The sequence below is a fragment of the Octopus bimaculoides genome, chromosome 5 (genome assembly GCF_046866305.1).
Source record: "Octopus bimaculoides isolate indiv1 chromosome 5, ASM4686630v1, whole genome shotgun sequence".
Classification (NCBI taxonomy): Eukaryota; Metazoa; Mollusca; class Cephalopoda; order Octopoda; family Octopodidae; genus Octopus; species Octopus bimaculoides.
Window position 1 is genome coordinate 9,261,929 of NC_142932.1, and position 19,493 is coordinate 9,281,421.

Sequence of the window (19,493 nt, forward strand, 5' to 3'; positions counted from 1 at the left end):
CTTAAATAAATTTAGATGAAACGAAGAAAGTAAATGAAAGAAACTTGTTTAAAAAAGATTGTTTATTTTGTTTTTACAAGCAACAATGATGTAACATAGAGTTATGTCCCTTATGTCACTCGGCATCAACTTAGAGGCTCGCCTGCTAGAAATAACAATGAAATCTCTGATCACATTCTACGACTTTAAAAAATTTAAGTATTATTATAAACACACTGTATTGAAGAAAAGAGATAAAAAGATGGGATGGTTATGGTTGGAATGTCTTCCATCCTAAATAAAAAAAAACCTTTTAACTATTTTGAAGAGAGTAATATACTGATATTGAAGAATCCTCAAATATCCCTATACTCCGTATCTAAAAAAATAACAATATAAAATAAGGAACAGTAAGTAACTGAGCCCTTAATACATTTACGTATTGATTTCAAATTTTGGCTCAAGGCCGACAATTTGGGGGGACGGGGTAAGTCGATTATATCGATCTCAGGGAAAAACTGGTACTTTATCAACCCCCAAAGGGTGAAAGGCAAAGTCGACCATGACGGAATTATCTTTTAACAGTTGTATCTATAAATAATATATCATTTTTAATTATTTATTGTATATAGCAATAAAAATAGTGTTGATAATATAAACATAGATTTATTTTTTAAATCTTGTGATAGTTTCAAGAACGGTGGTGCTTCAGTATAAAGGAAAGAATTCTTTTATTCTTGAATCATTATTACAATATAGCCAGCCATCACTCTTGGGTAGGTATGGCTTGACCATATGTACCATGTTATCACTAATTTGTTTTAGGTGACTATACAGTTGCAAGCAAACACAAACACCTTCCAGCATATCTGTTTACATTCACCCCCTTAACCCAACAGAACATGAAGGATATGGCATTTGGCAGGAGAGGGGGTGCACCAGCAGTGGGTGATACTGAGTTGACTGGATCAATGTGAAATGAAGTGCCTGGTTCAGGAATTGAACTAACAACTTTATCATTATGAGCTGAACACATTAACCACCTTCATGCTTAGTGGCATTTAGAACTCACTCCAAATGTGAAGGGAAGATAAGAATCAAGATTACCTTAATTTAATATACTTGTCTTTGTTGTTCAAGTACATGTCACTGGCCCAACTACGTTTTTTTCTCTTAGCTCATTTTTGTTTCCTTTTACTCTTTGTTTGTTTCACCCTACTCTTTTTGTGTATCTGTCTGTGTCCTGTTTGCAGAAGATAAGGTAGGACAATTAGTGCTCATGCTGCCTTTTTGTCTCCAGAAATCAGACTGTCTTTTCGTAAATGATATGTTAATGTTAGATCATACTTAATTCTTGAGATTATCTTCTCTTCTCATTTGGAGTTTGTCTCAATTGCCATCAGCTGATTATTTCCTCATCTCTGGAAGGAGTCCTCTCTTTAAATGAAGAATAGATTGTACAATGCTTGGCTCTGAACTGCAATGTTGTATGATAATGAGACATGGGCACTCAACACAAAGGATGTGTGATGGCTGAAAATATATGAAGCAAGCATGCTGTTGGAAATCTGGTGTTAAAGAGCATGAACAACAGGGCACAGACCAGCTCAGACAAAAACCAGATATAAGAAGAATCAGATGTAGTGTTCAAGAGAGACAACTGCATTCATATGCACATGTGTGTGTGTGTGTGAGAGGACAGATTGGTAAAGAAATGCCTGGAGATCTATGTGAACAGAAACAATAAAAGAGGAAGACCAAGGAAGTTATGTGCAGAAGTGAAAGCTGATCTTAGGATGCTGAGTTCACAAGGGAGATGACAATATAGAACAAATATTGCAAAGCATTTTATTTGATGCTCTCACAAGTCCATATCCAAAGAAGCAAGGTGGTTACACACAATACAGAAGGTAAGTAAAGGAGGAGACGTGACTAGAAAAAGAGGGGAAGAAATTGAGATGTAACCCAAGAAGTATTAGAGAGAACAGAAAAAGGCAGTTAGGTGTTTGATAGAAGGCGGGGCCCACTAGATGTACATAAATGCCAAGGTTGATGGTTATTTTGATGGCTTGTGTTATTCATATCCTCCATGAGGAATAAAACGTCAGACAAGTGATGAAGTTAAAATGTGTCCACTTATCTCTTTTACAATTCAAATTATACTTGAAATCTGCTGTATCACATTATCATCAGATTTTTGAGGTTGCCTGTTTTTACTGTTTAGTCAAATCTACTACTTTTTTTTCAGAACCTTTGAAAGCGATGGAAGAAAAGCAGAAAGTTATCTTCAAACTAAACATCTGGTTTGAATACTTGCAATAATGTGAATTCTGTTATAGTTGCTCTAAGATCAGGAAGTGGTGCTAAACTGGTAATGGATTAAGACTGCCACTGAAGAACTCAGAACACTAAGTGTTCAAACAATTAGCCCAAGGCATCTAGTTCAAAGCTCTTACAATTTCTCAATTCATTTGGGTGGATACTTTATTCTATTGACCTACCCACCCCACCCAGAACAAACATTGCAAGCCATTTTGTCCTAAACTTATGATTCTGCCAATTCACTGCCTTTAATCTTATCCCTAGTTCAGTTGTTATTTGGATAGAAATACATCACCAGCTTAATTCCTTTTCAGTATGCAGACATATGTACTCATAATAACTCTACATAGAATAATTGTAAGCACAGTGGATATCTAGATTGAATGGGGATAAGCAGAAAACAGGTAATTTTCCACCAAAAATACAATTAGGACAACTGTAAGAAATTTTTCAACAAAAGATTTGACCCTCAAAAGAAAAAGGTTTAATTTAAATTTGATCCTTTTCTCAAGAAAAAAATTAGATCTTTAATACTATTTGACAGGCATTGAGAAATAAATAACTGGACAACTTTTAAATAAATTTTTTCAAACATTTATTTTTTCTTTAATGATTCATATAAATTTGTAGTGTCTCAACAAAGAAATAATATCACAAAATCTTAGTGTCATTTTGGACACAAACTATACAAATACTTAAATATTTAATTCATACTGAGTTAACTTCTGTTTTGTTGTATAAATATGTACAACAATAACAACTAAAAATTAGGCCTTCATAATATATTAAAATTTTTTAAAAGATACAGGGAAAAATTTGCTGATTAGTCAGCAGTCATGAGGTCAATTAGGCCAGTATTGTTGTCAACAGGCTCAGTGTTCAATCTATCTGCCATTGCTTCTTCACCTTCTTCAATTTCATCTCCATCATCATCGTTAAAGTCATTGGAATGGTCATATGTCAGAGTGCTGCGAGATAAATCAACTTCAATTGGGAAAACTACAGCTTCTTTCATTACTGAATGGCAGTCACTGTGATATTTAGACATGGCTGATACAAATCGCTGCAGTTGAAATACAATGTCTTGCACTATTAGATAAAAAACAAAAACATTTGGTTTATGGATACATTAGTATTTGTGCGCACATGTGTGTGTGTATGTATCTTTTATTTTTTTATTTGTTTCAGTCATTAGATTACAGCCATGCTGAGACACGGCCTTGAAGTACTTTAGTTGAACAAATCAACCCCAATACTTATTGTTTTTTAAGCCCGGTACCTATTCTATAAGTTTCTTTTGCTGAGCCACTAAGTTACAGGGATGTAAACACAAACCAACACCATTTGTCAAGCAAAAGGTGGGTAACAAACACACACACGCACACACACATATATATATATTTTTTAAATGAATAGAAATGGCTTTTCTGAAAATTTTTCCACTTTAATATTTAGATGGTTATAAGTTTAAACACCTAATTATTAAAGTGAGAAAATGATCAGAAAAGCCATTTCTATTCATTTTTTCAAATATATAATACTGTACCAAGGATTTTCTATTTCTTATTCTACTATATATATATGTATATATATATATATATATATATATATATATATATATATATATATATATATATACACACACACACGATGGACTTCTTTCAGTTTCCATCTACCTTATCCACTCACAAGGCTTTGGTTGGCCAGAGGCTATAGTAGAAGACACTTACTCAAGGTGCCAGGACTGAACCCAGAACCATGTGGTTGGGAAGCAAACTTCTTATCACACAGCTATGCCCACATAAATATATACACACACATTTGTGAAACACTTGCAGGTGTCAAATAGAGGATCCACCTACAATAACAAGTGGCTATATTGACAGGAACAACATACACTTATAATCATCCCTGAATGTTTGCAACCTAAACTGGTTAGATTGTGTCTTGTAAATTGGGGAATATCTGTTGCTGAAGAATATCAGCTAGAAATAAAAGCTGAATCATCCATTCAGGTTATTTAATTTCATCTTACTGTATTTGATTTTTTATGAAACAATTCAGGAGTAGAAGAATAAATTTGGAAAAAAAAATTTCTTTTAAATCACATACCATGTTTCTGATCCAATAATTCTATCTTGACCAAAACATCTGAGCGCATTTTAGCAAAACGTGTCCTAGCATCTTGGCGACATCTCAGGATCAATCTAATGATATTGAGTTAAAGGAGAAATAATAATAATAATAATAATAATAATAATAATAAAAATAATTCTTCTACTAGAAACACAAAGCCTGAAATTTGGGGTAAGGGATTAAGTCAATTACCAACAGTAGAGGTTCTACAAGGTTGCATTGCTGTCAGTGGTAAAATGTGATAATAAACTTATTGTACATAGTGCTCAAGTGCACTACAATTCATCAGAAAAAGTTAAAAGTGGGAACAGAAAGCAGCTACATAAGCCAAGTAAAGAAATACAGCATGAAACAACGTTGCTGAAAGTCATGGGTACTGCACTGTTTTTTATTTTATAAACACGTCCATGAGTGATTGAATTGAAAAAGGGGCCAAAGTTATTGTTAGAAAGATGGTGGATAATCTTGAGAGATCCTTCCAGGTAGCTGCTAGACATTGAAACTTTAGCATGTTGATGCCCAGAGGCAGTACATTCAAGATATGGTGAGTGACTAAAAGAGAGTATTAGTCGAGTTGCACGTCTCTGGTCAGCTTGTAGTAGACTGATATTCTGGACAAGATAGGGGTTCCAGACTGGAGATGCAAACTCAAAATGTGGACATACCATAACCATATATAGCTTTAAATAGATAGCTGGTGAGTAGCTGACAAAGGTGTTACTGAGTAATGCTAGGATACGTTCAGTCTTTTTGCCAATTTTAGAAATATGGCTCAGCCAACGCAGATCATTGTTGACCATAACAATATAGTGACATTTACCCAAAACTTCTTAAGGTTAGTGTCGTGGAGTGAGTTGGTAAATTCTGGAGTTTTCTTCCCATAATTCACGGTGGTGCACAGGCCTACAACCAGCTTGAGCTACCAAATGTTCTGGATTTTAGTAGTTATCTCAGGAGAAAGTTTGCATCTAATTATTGCAAGATATTTCATACAATGTTCTAATAATTCTTCTATCCACTGTCTTAAATAAGATGGAAGAATGTAAAATAGCAAGATAAAAATAAACTGAAATCTTACCTATATTCATAATTGCCAGTTTCAACTCGGTAAAGTGGTTCTTGAAGAGCAGCGTAACTGTATTCTTCATCATCCATTTCTTTCAGCTTAAGACAGTATGACTACATAAAAAATACATGTTAACCAGTCATTTTGCTAAGGTGGAAGTACAATACAGTGTTAATAAACTCTCTGAAAGTCAAGTCTACAATAAAGCTTTAATTTCCAGTTGAGGTACTTAACTTCACCTACTTCTAATACCAGAGTGCTAATGGCTACATTAAAAGAGTATTGTGTTAATGGTTACATCAATAGGGTACTGTGCTAATTGTTTCATCAATAGGGTATTATGTTAATGACTATGTCTTCAGGATACGGAGCTAATGGTTACATTAACAGGGTACTAAACAATTATCCCAGGAATATACTATTACTGACAAAGCATTGTGTCTATTAGAGAAGGATCGGCCACTCTTGTAAGTTTATTTGTCCTCCATGAAATGGCACTTCTATGATTGAAAAGGTTATGAAGCTGCCACAGACACATACATTAACATTAGTTTTTACCAGTGTTGGGACAAATGCTGCAACTCCAATGATTTAAAGAATATAAACATCATCAATCTCTATAAGAACATTAATAACTGACCGAGGCGATGACTACGGACCGAGACCTTTGGAAATGGGCTGTGCGTGAGAAGACCCGGCAAGCCAAGTAAGATCGTTGCCAGTGCCCCTGGACTGGTTCTTGTGCGGGTGGCACATGAGATGCACCATTTTGAGCGTGGCCGTTGCCAGTACCGCCTGACTGGCTCCTGTAGGATTTTCGAGCGAGATCGTTGCCAGTGCCCCTGGACTGGCTTGTGCGGGTGGCACATAAAAGACACCATTTCGAGCGTGGCCGTTTTCGTGCGGGTGACACGTAAAAGCACCCACTACACTCTCTGAGTGGTTGGCGTTAGGAAGGGCATCCAGCTGTAGAAACTCTGCCAAATCAGACTGGAGCCTGGTGTTGCCATCCGGTTTCACCAGTCCTCAGTCAAATCGTCCAACCCATGCTAGCATGGAAAGCGGACGTTAAACGATGATGATGATGATGATGATGAAGTTATAAGCCATATTTCTGTTAAGTCCTGTAGGTAGGTATTCGCATGCAAATACCTACTTACATGATCTAATCTCCTTTGTTCATCCTTGTACAAGTGATATAATCTCCTTTATTCATCAACAATACAGATATGCATAATGCTGAGTTGCGGACTTGATATTAAACAGTCTGAATTATACTGTCCGTACTGCATCTTGGCTGTTCTGATACTCTTCTGAAAGGCATTCATGATGTAAAGTGAAACACTGTAGATCAGGCATGGGAAACCCTTTTGGTATCATAGGGGAATTACAAGTACATATGAATTTACTGAGAAAAATAATTGATCTTTTCTTTTACAAATTCACAGCTATGTAACTTATATTTAATGACTATTTTGGTCTTCAGGGTAAACCAGTTTTTTATGGGTTTTTAAAGACTCTGTCAGTAAGTTGTTGCAAATTTGAATGCCGAAAACAAAAAAAAAAAAAATGCAGTTATCTTTTATTGACTACATAAACCTGCATGGGGTAATAAACACCTAATCTATGTTTGATTAACTTAGTCATTGATTTAATGAGATTTTCCAGAAACAAAAACATGATATAACTGTAAAAAAATGCACATACAGCATGTGTAAAACATCTGTGATGTAAATCCACATATCAGATCTAATTGTACTCAAACATAGAATTACTTTAATTTAGAAAATAAACAAGAGACTTACCAAATATTCAGTAGATATAACTATAAATGAGTAGATTAAACTCCAGAGACTTACCAAATATTCAGTAGATATAACTATAAATGAGTAGATTAAACTCCAGAGACTTACCAAATATTCAGTAGATATAACTATAAATGAGTAGATTAAACTCCAGAGACTTACCAAATATTCAAATTTAGAGTCTAGATACTTCTTGATTGTAAGACGAGTATCTGGTACTGCCTTGTTGAGAAAGGTGTGTAAGTCACAAATCATCTATAAAACAATAATTAATAGATATTATATGTATCAAGAAGATATATAAATATGATGAACAACAAAGTATCAATAGTACATAGCATTTTCAAACATTTTTATAATGTTACAAGAAAAGGCTACGACAGAAAACGGCTAATGAATAAAACTACAGCTACTACAAGTCACAATAATTACATAAAAATTCTTTAATCAACATTTAATGTTGGTTTAATATAAATCGCTATCTAACTACCATGTTTTAAGACTGAGCAAGTAAGTTAAAGTCAACAGTTGAATCATTACAGCATGACCCTTTACTAGTCAAGAAAATAACTAAAGAAGATAATGAAGCACATATTGAATGCAGATTAGTTGTGGACCAGATTGGTTCCATTTTATAATTAAGTACTTAATATTGAATAAGGTTAATAGTTTGGATTATGCACAAGGTTCCTGTATCATATTCATAACCATGACACTTGATTCTAAATAGCATAGTCCATTTACTTGTAAGGAGGTGTCACAAGATAGAACCAATTCACTGCTCTTATGAGTGGTATCACAAAAATTAATGAATTAGCTGGGATTAATTACATATAAGATAGGCTCTGCCAAGCTAGCTTGTTTTAATTTCATGAAGACAAATTCTTCAGCTGTAAGTCAATGATCAACAGGTCAAGATATATTAGAGAAAGCTAAAAATACTCATTCTAACAATACATGAAACATGTCAATTCTAAAACAGTTGATGTAAAATAATAAAAAAGATGAAATCTTTAAAAAATAAATCACTGCCACTTACAGGTTTGACTGTTCGTATCATTTTTATTGCAAACTTCTCCATGTCACGGTGAGCTTCACCAAATTTTGAAAATGCCTCACTGGCTCTGGGCTGAGGCTCCCTCACTCCAATGCCAACAAAGACATCTCCAAAGGCTAAAACAAGATAATTGAAATATTTAAAATATCCAAAACAAGTTTAGTTGTTATTGTTATTTAGCCCCAGGTCGCCCTTCTTTGAGCATACCCATGTCCATTCACACACTCCAACTTCCAGCCCATGGCTATACTGTCCCCTCACTCTTCCTCTCTTGCTACAACTCTTCACAGTTGGCTGATCTCATACCATCTTCACTCAAGCTCACCTGATTCCCTTGTCTCTGTTCCACTAATCACTCACTCCAGACCTTTCTCACCAGAAGGGAATTCCATCCCTATACTGTCAACTTGCACTTACTCATGAAGAATATCAACAATGTCAATCTCACTGGTCTTGGAAAGCCTGAGAAGGTTGTAGGCACAACTCTGTCTTCTTTATGATAGGCAGGAATACTTATCACTATATTATCAAGCATCAGACTGTATGTGTGCATGTGAGACAGGGTGAAGGAGTAGAGAAAAAGAAAGTAAGAAAAGAATAAATGAAGGTTATTTTCCCCTGCCTCTTCATTGTTGATCCAATTTATCAGTTTTACTGATCTATAATTCTACATCAATATACTTTAATTGTATTCTTAAATGGCAAATTATTTTATTTCTCTGCTTCATGCCTATCAATAGTACAAATATAATTAATTACCAAAATTATTTGTGTATGTTAATTTATGAGGAGGTTTGTTTTTAGATGCAAACTTACTTTTATATGACTGAGATAGTTCAAATGTTGCTTTCAATAGCCTTTTAGCATGTTCAATCAAGCCACAGTACATCTCAGCAGTTTTTTCTAGTTCTTCCAGTTTCTTAACAAGCCCATCTGCAAAACAAAATAAATTTTATCAGAAAATGTAAAAAGATGACACAAATTACACATATTCAGACTTTAAGGCTTTTCCTGATGGGCATTCCTTTATTATATCTATTCATCATCATCATCATCATCATCGTTTAACATCTGCTTTCCATGCTAGCATGGGTTGGACGATTTGACTGAGGACTGGTGAAACCGGATGGCAACACCAGGCTCGAATCCAATTTGGCAGAGTTTCTACAGCTGGATGCCCTTCCTAACATAAACCACTCAGAGAGTGTAGTGGGTGCTTTTACGTAGATAATAAATAAATATTCTTAAATAGAATGTCAATTTAGGTTAGTTCCATGGAGACTATCTATTACTTCAGAGATAATTTATAATACAGACATAAGGCCAAATATTTGGAGAAAAGGAGTTAGTCAATTAGATCAACCTCAGTACTTGACTGGTACTTTATTTTATCAACTCTAGAGTGTGACAGGCAAAGTTGACTAAGGTATGTAAAGGACTATAACTTAATAACTATAATTCAGAATGTAAAGGACTATAACTAAATACCACAAAGCATTCTGGTCATTGATTCTAGCAATCCACAGGTCAGTCCTGTTGCAGACTTTCTATTACTTCATAGACAATAAAAAAACCAACATTCTTAGATGGTGTAGTTGCTCAGATTAGTTGTATTGTATTTTCCAGTTACTAGATATTTCATTCACTTCTCCCTCAACTCTATCCAGTATTATCTATTTGGTGTTGGCCTTTATTTTAAAAATTTGCCTTACTTACTATATTAACTCTATAGGTTGGTAAGGGCACTTTTTAGGCACCTAGATGAAATTTGACTCAGAACACAGAGAACCAGAACAAATTCCACAAAACATTTAATTTGACATCCTGATTTACAGTTTCACCAAATATTAATACTGCTCTGAACTGGTATTTTTTTTATCAACCTCAAAAGGATGAAAAGCAAAGTTGATCCAGAGGGATTTGATCTCAGAATGTAGACAGTCAGAACAAATACCATGAGGCAATCAATGCAATGCTATCAAAATTCTGCCAATTTGCCACCAACTAGATATAACATAAATATATTACAAAAGTACTCTTTATATTTCATAGAGAAAATTTTCCCTCCCAAATTGTAATGTTTTAAAAATGTGTGAAACATGTTAGTTATTGCTTAGCCCAAGCTAGCCCTAGTCCAACAGACTTATGATCAAAGGTGTTTCGACTATTCCATTTTTTCAGTGTACCTACAACTACAATCAATGTGTCCTTTTTTTTAAGGTGTGAATTGAAGTAGATTTGGCTGTTATTACTAGCAGGTCAAACAACTACATAAGGTCTCCTTTGTTAGCTCATTATGTTGTATGCAATAATAACAGATCGTAAAATGTGCAAAAGACTATTATTGAAAGATGATAATGGACATAAATTTCTTTCTTAGGTACAAGACCAATTTTTTGTGATTGAAAAGACTTCACCTGACCAAATCAAGTACTGATTTTGTCATCCATGAAGGATGAAAATCAAATTCAACCTCAGCAGGATTTGAACTCAAAACTACAATGCATTTAGTCTGCTACTCTATGATCTGAATCACCATTTCTATAAACCTAGATAATGACATTGAATACAGGTGGAGGTACCAGTTTTCTAGTGCACTGTTTCTTTGAAGTAGGTTTCATGAAAACATTCTGGTATTCTGTGAAATAAGTCTTTTAATAAAATTTAATAAAAATGTATTTTACAAAATAATAATTTGGAAAATTGTATAAGGTCTCTGAGACAAAATATTTTAGGGAACCACTGTTTTGTAGGTTTTACAAAACTGTTACATGTACAGACATGAATTGTTTACAGTTTGACTAAAATAGAGAAAGGTGTTCAATGGGAGTGCATAAAATACCTTATAATAATGATTAAAACGATGAAAATATGGTTAGTCTCATCAAAGTAACTGTTCTTTAACATTTAAACAATGATGGAGCTACACAGCATAACAGTTTTATTATCCAAAATGGACCTGGTTAAAACAATGACCATTTCAAAGTGTTAAAATACTGTCACTAGCCCTCACCTGTTTTCAGGCAACCCACAGAATACTGGAAATGAGTAACACTGCTTGTATGACAGTGATACACATTCTCAACTAACCCAGAATGTCAGGACACCGAGATACAAATGCACACACACACAAACACACACAGCTTCTTAGAGTTTTTGTTTACCAAATCCACTCCAAAACTTCGGTTGGCCCTGGACTATAGTAGAAGACACTATTCCAAGGTGCCACACAGTAGGACTTAACCATGTAGTTGGGGAGAAAACTTCTTAACCATATAACTACACCTGCACCTATTTAAATGCACATCAATAAAATTCAAACATACACAAAATACTTCAAATAAGATGAACTTACCATTGCATAAGATGGCTCGACTTAACCCTAAAGCATCTGCTGTGTTGGAGTTCATATTTTCCACAAAACGATGCTTGACCTTTTTCAATACTAGAAGACATAAAACAAAAGCAGAAAACCACATAATATGACATGAACACAAAATCATGACAGAAGAACACTTCATTAAAAAAAATATCAATTTGTTCCAAAATATTTCAAAAGTATAAATCATTAAAACATGCATTTTCTTCTTTAAAGGTTTTAAATGTATTCTACAGTGCTGACATGGTTGGATATTTCTGAAAGTACAATGTCTTATAACCTATAAGAACAATATAATTTCATCTGGTATTTTGTCACATGATTGACTAGGCCTGAAAGAGTTAATATGGTTTATTTAGGGACACAGTCTGCACTTTGGGATAGTTTCACATGTTAATAAGGAAATCTTTATATGGTTGCTCAATCTGCAAGAAATTGCAGCCAATGCTCCGCATAACACATCTACTCTCTTAAAAAAAAAACAACCACTATGTCTAGGAGGAGGATGGAATGGTCCTGGTTGGATTCCCTTTCATTAATCTGTTGGATCAGAGATGACCTAAAGCTATTCAACAACACAATTACCAATAAGGAACCTTCAATGTTATCACTTAATCTGCTGGCAGGTTAATCAAACCTTCTTCAAGTGACAGGCTGTTATCTTAGAAAAAAAGGATACATTGGTTGACATAGTCCCAGGTAAAAAACACTAAGTCTTGCTTACAACTTGATAAACTGAGACATTGAAGGTTAAATATCTTTAAAATTCATCTCAGTACAACACTGGTGATCAAAACAAAATACTAACCCTTCAGTTTATAGTGACTCTATTATCTCCCCCACTTCATGATACAATATATCACAACAATAGATCAATAAACTTGCCCTCCATTCATTATATCATATGAATGAATCTAAAATGCCAAGAAATGATCTTCTGCTCATATATATTCTATTTTATCAGAAAACAAGGAATATCAAAGCAGCATTTCTCACAGGGAAGGAGGCTGTGAACACTAAGAAAAGGGAGCAGACAAATTGCCATATTCCATAAAATCAAGACATGTTTAAACGTTTTAAACTTGTCTGACACCAAGAAAGACTTATATGGAAGCAAAATCTTTGTCTTCTCTGTAACAAAGAGAGAAGAGGCAACTATTTCACTAATTTTCTGTTGAGGTGGTGGGTACTAGTTAGTATTTGTCACTATTAAAAAATCATAGTACTAAAGTACATGTCACTAAACTTTTGTGTACTGGAAAGCCTCAATCTCCAGTTCAATTTTCCGCTTATTAAAATTCTTTTAATCTACCAGAACACATAAGAAAAGATCTGAATATTTCAGTAATACTTTTTCTCTGTTTTACATACAATTTTTCAGGTTTACAAGGATAGGACAGTTATTTGCTTCGTTGGAGCATTTGTTTCTATAAGCAAATCCATTTCCTACCATTTGTGAAGTTGAAGACAAGGTTTTTATCAGCCACACCAATTGAAGCAAACAGGTTATGTCCTTTAATCACATGTACATCACACTGGCTAAAGAAAGATTTGAACTTATGGCCATTTGGGCAGTAGTCAAGTACCTTAATCACACAATCAAAGTACCGCATTACTATTATAGAATATATAAATAAGACCTTGCATACAGAATTAAAGCAGTATTAGATTAAAATTGTCATCTGCGTATCATACTAAATTATACACACCATTGAAAGTCAATGATGCTGTGAAGTTGTCTGAGATAAAAATCTCTTTGTGGACATGTATCAAAAACAATATATATATATATATCGGAGCAAGATGAATGTCATCACTGCAGATGCATTTAACCTTCTTTGAGGTTTGTCATCTGTTTAAACAAAATTTGGACCTCAATATATAGGAAACAGTAAAAAAAAGCATCGTTACTTTCTCTACAACCCAGCAAGCTTCCACAATTCCAGTGAATAGTTATAAATAAAAACACTTTACTTACCTATGTCCAATGATTTCCCTTGTTTTGGGTCAGCATGAAGTTTATTGAAATGAACTGTGACTTCTCCCTAAAAAAAAATGTTTAACAAGTCTAGTTATATTGTAGAACATATGATTGTTTACATTGGTTAAGATAATTTCCCAGGTGCATATATTCCAAGTGTGCTAGGTGTGGACTGCACACTCATTGAAAATGGCAAATTCATTATAAATATTAACCATACTCATTAATTTAAACACAAATCTTAATGGAAAACTTTTGTTATACCCATGAAATTTGGTGGCATTGGGTGTAGCAGGAAACCCAATACAACAACCACCATATGCAACTGTAATTTGCATTCAGGAATGAGAAAATAAAACCACAGGTTTCACTTTACAAGCTACAACTGCAATCAGGGAGACTTGGAAGAGACTGAATAGAGTTTATATGTCAGGAATGTAACATAAGCAAAACCAAACACAGTTAATTTTTGATTAGTCCATTTGTTTGATTTCTATGACAATAATTTATTTCATGCTAAGCTGTTTCATGACATTCATTATTAAAATTTAATAGCAAACTTGTTTATTTCATGAAAAAAACAAATCATTAAATTCCAAGTACACATGTGTATTTCAGTCTAAACTGGGTCTCCTCAGAATGTCAGCCCCTGAAATCTCTTCTCTGCTCATGTCTTTCCTGCAGTTGTCAACTTGCGGCAGTTCAAGTGGAACATTAATGATATCAACTACACCTATGAACACCAAAGCCACTGCCCCATCAGACCCAGCAAGTGTACTTTCATGTATTTAGGTAGTATATTCTACCTAGATACAAAGAAATATTAGCACTGATTTTGTAAATAATTCTACATTTTACCTGGCTGTTGAGCATGGGTCAGAGATACAAAGGAGTCCTCTCTATATTGAACTTTGTTTGTTATTAGGTTAATGACATGAAATTAGAGTTAAGCAACAATACATAAAGCTCTTCAGATGAAAGTGTTGGTGAACATCATTTGGACACAGAAGTAGGGACCAGACAAAAGGGGTAAGGAAAAAAGAGTAAAGGTGAAAGAAAGAAAATAAGGACCAGAGAAAATTACAAGGAATCAGGCAAAGGAAATAGCAAACAGATGAAGAGGGACCAATGAAAAGAAATTAAGATCAGACAAAATAAGAAGAGATTAGATAAAGTAGATGTCAGGCAAAAGAAGTAGGGAGTCAAAAAAGAAGTAGAGATCAGTCAAAATATGTAGGAATCAGTCCAAGGAATTAGGGACCAGTCAAGGAAACTAGGGAGTAACTAAAAAGCGGTTTATGTAGAGGAAGTAGAGAGCAAGCAAAGGAAGTAGGGATCAGGCAAAGAAATTAGAATCAGATAAAAGAAGTAGAGATCAGTCAAAATATGTAGGAATCAGTCCAAGAAATTAGGGACCAGTCAAGGAAACTAGGGAGTAAAAAAGCGGTTCATGTAGAGGAAGTAGAGAGCAAGCAAAGGAAGTAGGGATCAGGCAAAGAAATTAGAATCAGATAAAAGAAGTAGAGATCAGTCAAAATATGTAGGAATCAGTCCAAGAAATTAGGGACCAGTCAAGGAAACTAGGGAGTAAATAAAAAGCGGTTCATGTAGAGGAAGTAGAGAGCAAGCAAAGGAACTAGAGATCAGGCAAAGAAATTAGAATCAGATAAAAGAAGTAGAGATCAGTCAAAATATGTAGGAATCAGTCCAAGAAATTAGGGACCAGTCAAGGAAACTAGGGAGTAAATAAAAAGCGGTTCATGTAGAGGAAGTAGAGAGCAAGCAAAGGAACTAGGGATCAGGCAAAGAAATTAGAATCAGATAAAAGGAGTAGAGATCAGATAATAGAAGATAAACAGTTAAAGGAAGTAGGGATCGGTCAAAGTGGGTAAGGATAGACAGACAGACAAGACATATACTAACTTCCTTCTTACGTTAAATAACAACAACTGCAATAACAATTTCTAACACAGACACAATGTCACATATTTAGAGGAAGAGGTACAGTAAGCTTAATTATCCTCTGGCAGAATTTGAACAATAATTACTGGTTAATGAAATCAATGACCTATGAAAGAAATCATTACTGTTTCCCTCAAGAGGTGACAAGCATTAAATATCAACATTCAAACACACACATACATCTATTCATTCATTCTTATATCTGCTTTCCTATGCAAACATGGGTTATGCAAATATATTGTTGAAGCATTGTTTTACAGCCAGATGCCCACTCTGTCATTAATCCTGACCTGTTTCTTAAGTAAGGGATATCTTATTCTACACATCGTCAAAAGAGGAAAGCCAGCAGATGACAGCAATGTCATCCTTCACAGCTGAACAAGTATGCACACACATATACATACATATACAATAGGCTTTTTACAGTTTCCATCTATCTAAGCAACTCATAAGGAATCAGTCAGCCCAGGGTTATAGTAAAGGCACCATGGAGAAGACAGCAAATTAAGTGTACCTGCAATACTTTTGGTCACAGGTCCTCTCTAATACAAGACACTTTTTCCTGTCCTTCAATACTACTCCCCATTTCAGTTGCAGGGTCTTGTGTTGCAAGTTACTAGGTGAAAAAAGCACTCAGTACACTCTATAAAATGGTTGGCATTAGAAAGGGCATCTAGCCATAGAAACCATGCCAAAGCAGACAGCAGAGCTTGGTGAAATCTTCCGACAGTTCCTATCAAGCCATCCAACCCACCTAGCACAGAAAAACTGACATTAAATGATGATGATGATGATGATAAGTCAAAGAGAGAGGAGTCAACACCCATAATCCTTTTCAGGACTTCTGAGATTGGTGATAAGGAGGGAGAAAGTTATTCTCACATCATTGATTTTACATGAATGCTTGCAATAGATTGGACCTTACGTAAAGGCACCATAGAGCAGACAGCAAATTAAGTGTACCTACAATACTTTTGGTCGCAGGTCACCTCAATCAAGACTCTCCTAAGACTAAACATCACCTCCACCACTATCAACACCAAGTGCTGCTACAACTGCTGTTGTTGCTACTGCTGCTGCTGCTGCTGCTGCTGCTGCTACTACTACTACTACTACTACTACTACTACTACTACTACTACTACTATTTATATCTACAAGTGCTTTCTTTTGAATAGCTTAGAATTTACCTTGATGGCTTGAATCATTTTGGCGACTTCAACTTTGGTTTTTCCTTTAACAGTCTGTCCATTGACGCCAACAATTTCATCACCCGAAGCTAACTGGCCATCCTTTGCTGCAGGAGTGTTGTCAAACACTTGGACCACATAGAGACAAGGACACAGAGGTGCACCTCCACCAATACTAATTCCAATGAGATTTTGGGCATCTTTCTGGAGCGTCACAGAACCAGAACTCACAGTCATACCCCTGAAAAAGAAATAGCATTCATTATATATATATATATATTTATATTTAGATAATAATAATAATAACAACAACAATAATAATAATAATAATAAAAAATGTGGAATCTGAAGATGAAAACAATACCTATTGTCATAGGTGCCCTGGGAATGACAGCGAAACGGGCTGATTACTACCTAGCTCAGATACCAGGAAACCCCAAAATGGCTGAAGTCCAAAAGATAGTGCTCATGGGAACTGCCCATATCCTACGTAATATACTGTCTATGTGATCTCAAATTTTAAAGCAAACACATAATTTTCTTATGGTTTCTTAAACATTCACTTGAACAAAACTGTACAAATCCAAATATATGGTACCCTAGGCATAACACCTACATGAACTTCTAACTTGTTGTCTCTTGAGGTCTCTGAGTGAGACTTGGATCCAACTTGTACAAATGCAAAACAAAGTCAAACATAAAATAATAATAATAATAATAATAATAATAAATGCCCTGATGCAGTACCAGGCACTGGCTTCTGATCTTAACTGATTGGAAGTATTACCATGTACATTGTTTTGTCTTGGTGTAAAAGATGAGCTGCAACAAATATTCTGCTCAATACCACAGATTTGTTTGTTAATTGCTTGACCTCAACCAGTTGAGCATGTTCCTTAGTGGCTGATGATATGTCCATCTCTAACCACAAGCAAAAGTAGTGGGGGCACATCATAGCTGTGTGTTGATAGGAATTCTTTGAGGTTTGAATAATTCACCTCTGGAAACATGGGTAGTTTTGTTCATCATCCTTAAACAAACTTTATTCAGGAATCTTTTGAGCAGGATGGGCTACTCAACCTGAGAAAGATTCTAACTGGGTCCCACCTGCAAATTCATGCATTTTATATCTTGATATAAAATCACCATGTCACATATATATGGTTGTGATGCATGTGCCTGGTGTACCCTTATCAGATTAGTCATGATGGGACCCCAGCGTCACTTTGATGGCATGCACTGCTCTCTCCCTCAATAATAATAATAATAATAATAATAATAATAATGATAATGATAATAATATTAATAATAATGCAATACCAGGCACTGGCTCATATGGCTTCTGATCTTCTTTGGCTTCATATATTTGTACCCCAGTGTCACTTTGATGGTATGCACTGTTCTCACACTCAATAATAATAATAATAATTATACTTATAATTATAATCTTTTCTTTATTAATCACTGAGGGTTCATATAAAAGATTGGGGACAAGGTCAGTAATTGTTAGGGGAAGAGGTTGACTGATATCATCAACCCCAATACTTGGCTGGTTTTCTTTTTTTATTGACTGAAGGGGTATGAAAGGCTAAGATGGCCCCAGAGAGATATGAACTCAGAATGTAAAGTACCATAACAAAATACCACTAGAGATTTTGTCTGACACTCTAATGACTGCCTACTCACCACCCAAATAATAATGGTTTCTAATTGATGCTCATGGCAGCAATTTTTGAAGGGAGGAGGTTAGTCAGTACCATCAACCCCAGGATTTCGCTGGTTCTTTATATTATTGATCCTAGTATTTGACCATGAGCAAAGTTGACCATGAAGGGATCTGAACACAGAATGTAAAGAGCTGGAACAAATACCAAAAAATATTTTTTACGACGATGCTCTAATGATTCTGCCTATCTACCACCTTAATAATAATAGTAATTCTTTCTATGTATATAGGTACAAGGTCTGAAATATTTGGGGAGGGGCTAGTCAATTACATCAACTTTAGTGCTCAACTGGTACTTATTTCATTGACCCCAAAAAGATGAAAGGCAAAATCGACCTCAGTGAAACTGGATCTCAGAATATAAATTCAGATGAAATACCACTAAGCATTTCGCCCAGCATACTAGCAATTCTGCCAGCTCTGCTATGTTAATCATCATCATCGTTTAACGTCCGCTTTCCATGCTAGTATGGGTTGGACGATTTGACTGAGGACTGGTGAAACCGGATGGCAACACCAGGCTCCAATCTAAATTTGGCAGAGTTTCTACAGCTGGATGCCCTTTCTAACGCCAACCACTCAGAGAGTGTAGTCTCTGTAGTTAATAACAATCATCATTCTTTCAAACCTTGGCACAAGGCCAGCAATTTTAAGGGGAAGAAGTCTATTGAGACTATCAACTCTAGTACTTGACTGGCACTATATTTTAGGCAAAGCTGACCCCCACAGGATTTGAACTCAGAGTGTAATGAATAATAATGATGATGATGAATTCTTTATTATTGTCACAAAGGCAAGAATGGGAGAATGTGACAGACACATTATAAAGTGCCTTGGGAGTTTACAAATTTAATAATAGTGTTAGCATATCATTATGAACATGTGTTGTTAA

The 19,493-nt window shown here is 35.0% G+C and overlaps 1 protein-coding gene across 2 annotated transcripts in view; it reads right to left on the reverse strand.

Annotated features, from left to right (window-relative positions):
* Positions 1-2,879: 2,879 nt before the first annotated feature.
* LOC106883672 (PRKCA-binding protein) overlaps positions 2,880-19,493 on the reverse strand; it is a 28,141-nt gene continuing 11,527 nt past the window's right edge. For both annotated transcript variants that reach the window (XM_014934773.3, XM_014934772.3), the window contains exons 2-10: positions 16,876-17,116; positions 13,723-13,789; positions 11,721-11,810; positions 9,182-9,298; positions 8,348-8,481; positions 7,471-7,563; positions 5,516-5,616; positions 4,414-4,508; positions 2,880-3,390 (exon numbers count right to left, since the gene is read on the reverse strand). In XM_014934773.3, the coding sequence (XP_014790259.1) occupies positions 3,125-3,390; positions 4,414-4,508; positions 5,516-5,616; positions 7,471-7,563; positions 8,348-8,481; positions 9,182-9,298; positions 11,721-11,810; positions 13,723-13,789; positions 16,876-17,116 (1,204 nt within the window). In that variant the 3' untranslated portion in view covers positions 2,880-3,124. The remainder of the gene's footprint in view (positions 3,391-4,413; positions 4,509-5,515; positions 5,617-7,470; positions 7,564-8,347; positions 8,482-9,181; positions 9,299-11,720; positions 11,811-13,722; positions 13,790-16,875; positions 17,117-19,493) is intronic.